At 40.1% G+C, this 10,172-nt stretch overlaps 1 protein-coding gene across 3 annotated transcripts in view; it reads left to right on the forward strand.

Moving 5' to 3' along the window:
* sema5ba (sema domain, seven thrombospondin repeats (type 1 and type 1-like), transmembrane domain (TM) and short cytoplasmic domain, (semaphorin) 5Ba) overlaps nucleotides 1-8,510 on the forward strand; it is a 159,819-nt gene extending 151,309 nt beyond the window's left edge. For all 3 annotated transcript variants that reach the window (XM_058622417.1, XM_058622419.1, XM_058622418.1), the window contains 2 exons: nucleotides 792-997; nucleotides 5,205-8,510. In XM_058622417.1, coding sequence (XP_058478400.1) covers nucleotides 792-997; nucleotides 5,205-5,381 — 383 coding nt within the window. In that variant the 3' untranslated portion in view covers nucleotides 5,382-8,510. The remainder of the gene's footprint in view (nucleotides 1-791; nucleotides 998-5,204) is intronic.
* The last annotated feature ends 1,662 nt before the right edge of the window (nucleotides 8,511-10,172 follow it).

Genomic DNA, 10,172 nt, shown 5'->3' on the forward strand with positions numbered 1-10,172 from the left:
AACAGCCTCCATTAAGCAAGGCCATTGTCTGAAGTGCTTATCTTAAGGTTAGAAAACCAAAAGGATTTCTATTCTAAAGCATTTATACAATTAGACAGAGAAACCTATGTGCAGTATATTCAGCTTTTGCCAATAAACCGTTGTACACTTTACACACAGGACCTTTAATTTGTGCAGTCAAACAACAATTCATGCACCGAGTTCAGTCTGAAACACCTACGTCAAATAGCCATTTGCACTACACACTTATTCAGTTGGAATTCGCTCAGAAGTGTCTGCTTTTTTAAGTAGCAGTGAAAGAATCCAAGAAGCAATGAGGTTTTTGCTTGTTAGAACTAATCCCATTAAAACACACACACACACACACACACGATACTGTATGTTTTTCATTCGACTTAAATCAGCCAAATGAAAAACGTGGGTGAGGATGAGGTTTTGTGGAAGAGCGCTGAGGCAGCTGAGGCAGCAGACAGTGTTGTCGTGAGCATTGTGAAGAGGGTAATACTGATGAGTGCACCTATATGAATAATTCTGCACAGGCAAAGCTCGGGGGAGGATGTGCAGCAAAGGCTCTCGCTGAACGGAGGAAGTTAGTTATACTCTGCAAGTTTTCAGCGTTACTCTTCTGGATAACCTTTGCAATGCTGATTTGAAATCTGTCTTAATCCTGCTCAGAATGATAATTGTGATCAACAAACAGTGCAGGAAGACATGTTTTTTGTCAAAGTAGGATGCAATACTGTATGTTGACCTTCATAACAACATGCTATGTATATTCTCTTATTCCCCAGCGTTTACCTCCATCCACCTAATTGCCACCGGTGTGTCTTGTTTCCTGGGGGCGGGGCTGCTGTCCTTCTTAATCTATGTCTACTGTCAACGTTACCATAAGCCCTCGCAGGAGTCAGCTGTCATTCACCCCACCACGCCAAACCACCTCAACTACAAGGGCAACACCACGCCAAAGAATGAGAAGTACACGCCCATGGAGTTCAAGGTACATGATCATAAAAAAGTAACACAAGTGAGGAACAAACTGTTTACTCTGTGTTACCCAACACAGGCAAACACATGCGTTGTAAATGTTGAAGATTCAAGGGCAATGACTGTGATTCATGTTTTATTTAGAGCCTTTATTCATGCATTTATCTCAATTGAGCGTTAACCACAGATGATGAATTGCTATTCATTTTTATTCCTCCCTGCACTTATAAAGAACCTATAGGCTGTAAGCCTTTCTAATGCCCACAAACCAAGTCCTTATTAATGAGCCCCATTAACTTTCTGAAGCGTTAGCCAGCCCTCCACCTCCTACTGATATCGCTCTACTGTGCATTCACATTTACAACAAGTCAAGGAAGTATTTCCAACACAGGTACATGGACTTTTTAATGCAGTTTTGGGCCTAGTTTCTGTTGATTCAATGCTAACTGACTAGTTGAACTGCAAGATGATTGGTTTTCAATAACCTTGCAAGTCATTGTCATACTGGTAAGCTTAGATTTCAAAATTCTATTAATATCTTTGAATTGGTTTGCAGCTAAAAAGGCATTTGGGTCTGCGGCACACTTTCCCTATTATATTCTTATTCATCTATGCACTTTGTCTATTTGTCTGTAGATTATCATCTTTTTAAAATGTTGATTTTGTTAAGCATTTTGATTTAGAGCGACATTATATATATATATATACATATATATATATATATATATATATATATACTGTATATATATATATATATGAAAGGGGCTGTATAAATAAAAGTAGTATATTATTGTTTATCTACTTTCTACTGCTCATGAGATTAGTGTAGACGTTGTCATCAGTCAATTCGGACGGCATTTAGGGCTTTTTCTCAATGGCTTTCACTTATCGACTGGCTTCAGTGACTATGATAGACGGCGATAGACAGATGGTTCTTCCAATTACCTGCCAATTATTTTTTAAAAGTGCCTGCCCTGCCCTTTTCTAAAGATATTGCTACAAATCCGTCACAGATGGTTCTGCGTAACGAACCATATGTTGCTTCAAGTTCCTGTTTCGGTAAAACGCTCCGAACTGTGCTTGTTATCAACAGCTGTAGATAACAAGACTTGGTTGATTTAGATCTTCTTTGTCAGCATCAAAGCTCTGATCAGACTTTCTTTTCCCTGTCACTGATTCCAGTTAATTAGAAGTCAACAGTTTGTCTCATCATTGATCCCCACAATATTTTCCCCAGGTTATTTTGATTCTTTCAATCTGTTTTATGTGGACCCCGACGCTGCCTGTGTGATTACAGAGCATATTCAAATTATTAAGATCAAATAAACTTTATTGATTCACCATTAAATTAAATTACAACCAGACATTTTGACAGCTCTTTCAGACACATAGTAAACTTGCCAATCAGAGGATATTACATTGACTGTTGGCACCAATCCATCATAGCCCAACACTCAAATTCCACTAACTACATTGTTTGCTCCACGTGTCAGTAAAATAATGAGGAGATCGTTCCAGAACTGAGTGAGATATACTGTAACACACATACACACATTTTATTCATTAGAGTATTTTATTTCTATTCAGTCTATATAGTAAGTAACCTTTGCAGAAAATATAAAGTGAGAGTGAGAGTCTCAAACTCAGACTCAGACAGGTACAGAGGATGACACAAGTCTCTGTACCAGGGCAAACTCCAAGGTCGGGACACAAAGTATCAGTCTGTAGAAAGTAAACAAAAGTACAAAATCAGCAGGCAAAAATCGAGTCAGGAAACAGGCAAATGGGATCATACACTACAGAAAACTCACTGGGAATAGCAGAGGAACTGTCAAGGGATAACGTGAAGAGATGAGAGGAGGGAGAGTGCATAACTAGAGACAAGTCCAAACAGTGAGGTATGAGGTCATGTCAACAGGGCACAGGAAGTCCATCCATGTTTTTTAGGGGGGGGGGGGGGTATGTTATGGTACCAATCCAAGTTTACAGGCCAACCATTCACTCTCACATTCATACCTACAGTCAGTTTAGAGTGTCCAGTTGACCTCATCCCCAGTCTGCAAGGGAGATAACCCACACACACACGGGGGAGAACATGCAAACTACACACAGAAAGGCCCCCCCGGTCGACCTGGGATCTGAACCAGGGACTTTCTTGCCCTGAGGCAGCAATGTTAGCCCCTACACCATCGTATGAACGCGGCATAGGAAGTGAGTTATCTGAAATAAGAAAACAAAATAAAGCCCCTCGGCAGTTTACAAATGTAACAAAGAAAACACATTCTCTACCAAGACAACTGCTCAAGCATAGGACCGATACGTCTTTGATTGTTTTCCACCTGAACACCAACATGGTGGCGTGCACACATGCAGTGGTTGAGAGCTTTCTAAAGCAGAACAATGTGTTGTACGTATTTACTTAATATATATATGTGTGTGTGTGTATGTGTATATGTACATATATACAGAATATGTGTGTATATACACACACATGTATGTATGTATCTATTGTTTTTGTGTCTGGGTATGTGTGGGTGTGTCAATGTATGCAGTTCTCATTTAATGAGGGACACCAATTTCGCAATTCCACATACAATTGGCATTCCATTCTATTCTTTAACCATATTGTAATCATTTAATCATTTAATGAATGTATTTTTTCTATGGCTTGGCTTTACACTTGATGGTTATTATCCACTGAAACGTGTGTGTCCACGATTCTTTACACAGTGCATAGTGATTTGTTTAGTTTCCATTCGATGTCAGGTTGTTAACGCGTGAGTTTTGTCTGCAATCAGCCAAAGAATGCCGGCATCTAAACTTTTCCCATCAACATGACCCTATCGAAGATCCTACCAAGGAAGTGGCATGAACAAGGCGCCTAATCACAGTGACCCTCCCTTGTGTTTTGATTGTGTCAGCCTCCTGACACTTATTGTCCTCGCTGCTATTGTTTTTGCTGTGTGGATGCAGACGCTGACAGCTGCTGTGGTGTTGAGAGCCTGAACTCATTAGCTTTAATAACCAAAGAGGGCAGCCAGTCTATGCTGGATGTGCAGCCTGTGTCGCTGTGTACCAGCACAGTGCTGTTTATCCAGCAGATCCCTCTCCTCCCAGCCAATTTATGATGCCCATCGTTGTGTATTTCACTGACTCTAACCTGATTATCTTACTGCCTTGGCCCTCCTGAGTTGTTCAGATGGATTACATTACACTAATTCTTCACCTGGAATGAGTTTCATCTTATGTTCAGCTTTTACTAAGACTCAGCAATTGCATTAGAAAAAAAATGTGGGTTTTAAGTGTAGTCAATTCCTGCCATCACATTTACTCATGTATTGAGAGTGCTTGACAAGACCTAAATGAAATGTGTTCAATTGGTATGCTTTGGTTATGAATACACTCACATAAATGCGTGTATGTGAATGCATGTAGCTCTTTTATTCACCTGAAGCCAAAAATATACTGATATAACTACCACGACAACAATCTTTTTTTCAACAAACGTAGATATAATTAAGGTAGGATATGATGCGGCTTACAAATGAGAGTTCAGTGTTCCCAATTTTGTAAATAAAATAAATCTAGGTACATGAGGAAAACAAAGACAACAAAAATAAAATAGAGGACAAATAAAGTAACAGAAAATCCCATCCACACACCCAGTTTGCTGCAGTCACATTTGCAGTTTTTAATAGTACAACATTTCACTACAACACTACAGTATGGCGGCAGTCGGACAAGAGGAGCAGAGAAGAACAAGTAAAAACACATGTTAGACCAGATTCTCAGTTTAATTCAGGGGGCAATACATGCAGGTTATTAAAAATGAAATAGAAGGTTCAGTAAATCAGTCCATCATCAGTCTAAAAAATAGCCTTTTTTTACAGGATTCCACATACAGAGTCTGTATCAATACAGAATCAAGTGTTTAAGAAAACATCTCAACTTGAGTTGCATTTGAAACAGTTCGACATTACATGTGCTTATTTCAAGATAATACATTAGCAACATCATTATCAGGTATGAAATTCCAATTGGGATAATCAATAAATGCAAGCATTTGGTATCTTGCTGAGAGTGACATGAAAAGCCTCAGTCCATAAACAGGTCGCTAGACAACTAGCCTGGCAATCAGAAAAAGTCCTTCATTCTCTGTATGAAATATTAGTCTCTATACAAGTGGGAAGATTAATTCTTCCTCTCTTTCATTTTCCCAGACACTGAACAAAAACAACCTGCTGCCAGATGAAAGATCCAACTTTTATCCAACACCGCTCCAGCAGACGAACGTCTACACCACCACCTACTATCCCACACCACTTGGCAAATATGACTACCAGCCCAACTCCTCCCCGTCACCATGCAGAACCTACAACCACAGCAACAACAGCTGAGACATGCTCCCCCACCGGCTCTTCAACCCCCCTGCTGCCGACCCAAACGGACACCGCCCCGACGTCATGGTGACATGACTGAACCGACGTGAACTGATACGTTTCTCAGAGCCAGGTTCCTCTGTTCGCCCATGGTCACTCTCCTCACTCCCGTAGTCTCTTCCACATGGTAGGCTTTGTGTTTTCAAGGGCATTTCTGGAACTTTCCATCAGGAGATGTGGGTTTGGACAACAATGCCCATGTCCCGGTGCATTCAGGGACTGGTGCAGCCAGCTTGGATTGTGTTATTGCAAGGGGCCTGACCTGACTTAGCAGTGTCAACCCAGAGCATCGTGTTCATGAGAGGATCCAGTGGAAGAAACAGTGGAGTTATGGCTTCAGACAGATTGTTATGACTGGAGCACATCAGCACAGGTGCTGAATTGAGCAATTACAGAGAAGAACAGGAACAGAAAAATGTAATGAAAACATAACATTTATCTGGGTCAGCATTTTCTGCCTCTCTAATATAAGACACATTCTCAGCCTGTAATAAACTGCGAGTCCCTCGTCAACAAAGGCAGTTAGTGAGAATAAATAGCGCATATCTTCACGTCCTTGCCACACATTACAGAGCAAGAGCGCAACAATTCAGTCATTGAAGTCAATGATGAAATAAATTAGAGATCAATATCAGCTCGGTTGTTTGGGGCTGATGAACGCCCTCCATTGTTGAGATTTCACGTGACGGGAAAAGATAAGAACTTTTGAGGCAAGTTTCTGCACAGCTGTTTGGAAGAGACACAGCGCTAAACATCAGCAGGAATTGGAGTGGAAGAGACTTGAAATCAGCTTATGATCAGAGTCACGCCTTCTGTGGACAAGGGTGTTTATTCATACAGTCAAAGCAAGGGGGATTGTGGGAAGTGGAACTGTACATATAGCTTTTGGAACGCCTCGGGTGCCTGTATGCAATAGAGGGCAGGGGCAACATATGTTTTCTTTCCAATACTTCTGTTTTCTTTTCCACAAGAACAATAAAGACTTATTAAAAAAAGAGAATTGATTGATTCTCCAATTGATTCTTCAGTGGATGCATCGATTCTACTGAGTGCTAAAATAGCTCGGTGGTCATATCAAATATGGCCAGTGTGCTGAACAACTGGATCGGGTTTTCTATGATGGTAGAATAAGCTAGTAGACTGGCACTTGTTATCTTTTTTTTTAAGTTTGTTTTTTTAAGATAATTGTTTTATGCTCAGACGAGCCGTAGCATAGGAGGAAATATTTTGTTACATGAGCTATAGCTAATTAATTGTCGTTTCTCTAATTTCGCTCTGATGAATCAAACATTCCTTCTTTTCTTTTCTTTTCTTTTTTTTTATTGATTGTTCAGCAACTCCATAACCATGGCATCTTCAGTTCCTGATATGTTGACACGCACACAAAGACAAACAATAAATGTGATGGAAAAACTGATGTGGTTTTTATACACACTAAAAGAAAGAGAGCAAGGTAACAATAACAGCGTGGTAGGTGGATGGTAACAATTGTTTAATATGGAGGTAATTATGGTTAATATCATCTTATTTCTAATGAAATTTCCAGCTTGGTAATAACAAATGTAACGTTATGTAATGTGTGTGGTAATATGGAGATATGGAGTATCCCGCCTTTCACCCAATGTCAGCTGAGATTGGCACCAGTGGCCCCCGTGACCCTCATGTGGAGGATAAAGCGGTAGAAGATGAATGAATAAAGTAAAACCATGTCATATTTAAAGTAATGAGAATTATTGTAGGCTACCATCACTGTAATAACTTTCCATTAAAAATGTTTGGGATTTAAAATATTATAATGTTGAAATTCATCCCATCTCATGCCGCAAACACTATTTTACCATTATTACCAACCTATTACTTGTAATTGCAATATGTATAAGGTTGTATAATCATAATATTACTTCCCTATTACAAAATAATTACCACAATATTACCATATTGTTACTGTGCTCTAATGTGAAATGTTACCAGTCTTAAAAAAACATTTATTTGGTTCCAATCTTTTTTAAGAAAAAAAAAAAAAAAAAGAAACATAAAACTAAATTATGCTTGCTGTGTGAAGATCTAAATGAGTGCGCGTGTGTGTGTGAAATCATGTGTACATGCAAACTCTCTGCGTGTCTGTATGCCTGAATGAGCAAAGGGGTGTTAGCTGTATTTTGTACAATGTAAATGCTTTCATACATATGACGATACATGAGGAGGTGTGTAACAGCTTTTTTTTGTCCCCACATTGTGTCACTGACCCTCCAGACATTCTCCTGTTCTTTTTCTATACTTCATGTACGAGATGTTAATCATTGTAAGTTAAAGCATTGCTCCTCTGGTTCCTGCTGGAGGTTGAACGGACTCTATTTATAGTCAGTGCTTGGTTTATAAAAGGGCATTTCCACAGCTATATTTTATTATTATTGCCTGATCAACGAATGCTAGCCCAGAAATGCTTTTTTCAGTTTAGCTACCGTACGTGCACGAAATGAGAGCTCTATGTGTATATAGGAGCGACAGCCTTCTGCAGCCCATTTAATGACCACAAGAGGACCGTGTAAATGTATCTGTATAGTGTATAGCTAACACTGTTTGTTTAAAAGAAAAAAGAAAAAAAAAAAAGCCTTATAGTTGTTTAAAAAAAAGTGCAGCAGCTAAGTACACACCAACCATGAGGTTTGTTTGGGGAGAAAGCTCCACAATGTGACCAACTGCCCTTGGCTTTTGACCTCCTCCAGCTGCTTAAACAGCCAGTTTGCAGAGACACATGAACCCAGGCTGAAAATAAGTCGGTTGTAGCACTGATCCTGAGAATTCAACATGATAGACAAATGAACACATTAAATGGAATTCAGTCCTGTCTCAATCCTAACTAAGCCTTCATTGGCCCGGGGAGAAAGCCAGTCGTGTGATTGGTCCATTTTGAGCTCTGTCCCTGGTGATGTGAGGCTCTTTGCCCTTCTATGCAACTTACCAGGTGTACTGTTAGACCTGTCATGTAGACTGTAATCACTGCCTTTTAGACACTGTGAATTTTTGGTACCCTATATTTTTGTATATTGTACATTATAAAGGATAATAAACCTTGATGCCAACGCACACAGTGTGGCCAGTGGCTTTGTCATGGGGGAGAAACTGAGATGTTTTAAAAGCATTTAGACATTAATTGTGAAGCTTCCATTTACAGGTGTTAAGATGCTCGCAGCTTGAGCTTGAAGGTGGATGAAAGGGTGCTGTGCACTCAAGAAAAAACAATTTAATGTGAATTATGAATACTAATAATTATAGATTATTACAGCAATTTGATCTATACTCTGCCAGCAGGCTACAGAATTTCAGCTGTGCTGAAGTGAATTAAGTTTATTCCACACTAAATCAGTATCTTGTGTAAATATAGAAAGCTCGATTAGAAGACAAAACTGTAGTGCATAACTGTCCAATATATTCAAATCATCTTGAAATAAGTTCACACAGTGCTAATAAAGCAGGTTCACATGACTCTCTCTGTGTTTCTCAGGGTACATTCACACCAGGATAGTCCGGGGGACTCAATTCATTTGGGCGAGGAAGGATAAAACTTTCCACACGTTCATTTGGTTTGGTTCACTTTCGCACTTTTAACCAAACCTCCTGGACAATGTCACGTAATAACAACAGCTGCTTCTTTCTGGTCAGTGCTCGTTTCGGGCAATACCGCCCCAAATGAGCACTGACCAGGAAGGAAAAAAGCATGTGGTAGAAGAAAACCCAGCTTGTTGATTGGCCAGGACCAAAAATGGAAATCCATCCCCTTCAGGTGGCGTGTTCACCACAAAAACAAACAACGGAGCAACACCAAATGTATACAGTCTTGAGGTTTCTGTTTTTACTTTGGTGTTTTGTTTTTCACAAGAAGTTGCCCAGTATGAGCAGCAGACGAGGCAGCGAGCTATCCTCTCTTCCTCCCGTTGGTTCACTTCCTCTCTTTGGTTCGATGGATAGTCCGTTTGCATTTCCCACTGTAAGTGAACCACACCAGGGTTCAACTGCAAGTTTTCAGGCGGAACCAGAGTTCGGAAGAGCTTTCACACCTGCTCAAATGAAGCAGCACCTCTGCTGGCAGCATTCCTGCACTGCACACAGGAAGTGATTTATCTGAGTTATTAAAGACCGAACAGAGACAGTAACATCCATCCATAGTCTCCATTGTCCTCCAAGTCGCTGGTGCCAATCCCAGCTGGCACAGTGTGAAAGGCAGGGGTCGACACACAGAGACGAACAATCATTCACTCACATTCACACCTATACGGTCAATTTACAGTGTCCACTTAACCTGCATGTTTTTGGACTGTGGGAGGAACCTGGAGAACCCAGAGAAAACCACGCACACTCGGGGAGAACATGTAAACTCCATGCAGAAAGGCCCTTGTTTTGACCGGCTAACCACTAACAGTCGCCTCTAGGTTTCACTTCATCTCATTAATGCACCCAAAACAACACCCTGGATGATGGACAGTGTTTTCTGAACAAACATGGGAGAAATAAAGAAGCTTGTGCATCTCCTGAAGAGACCAAAACAAGACAAAAACAATGTTATGATGTATGATTAGATCCAATATAAATGTAATGGCACAAAGCATATTATAATAGCTGATCACTATCAGTATTGGTACCTCCATCATGAATATATGCTCCTCACTGAAAGAAAGTTTATTGATAGGAATCACATGTGGGACATTGTCTCTGGTATTTCTCCTTCTGGTGTTCAATTGATAAGACAGT

This window comes from Solea solea, chromosome 2 (genome assembly GCF_958295425.1).
Source record: "Solea solea chromosome 2, fSolSol10.1, whole genome shotgun sequence".
Lineage (NCBI taxonomy): Eukaryota > Metazoa > Chordata > Actinopteri > Pleuronectiformes > Soleidae > Solea > Solea solea.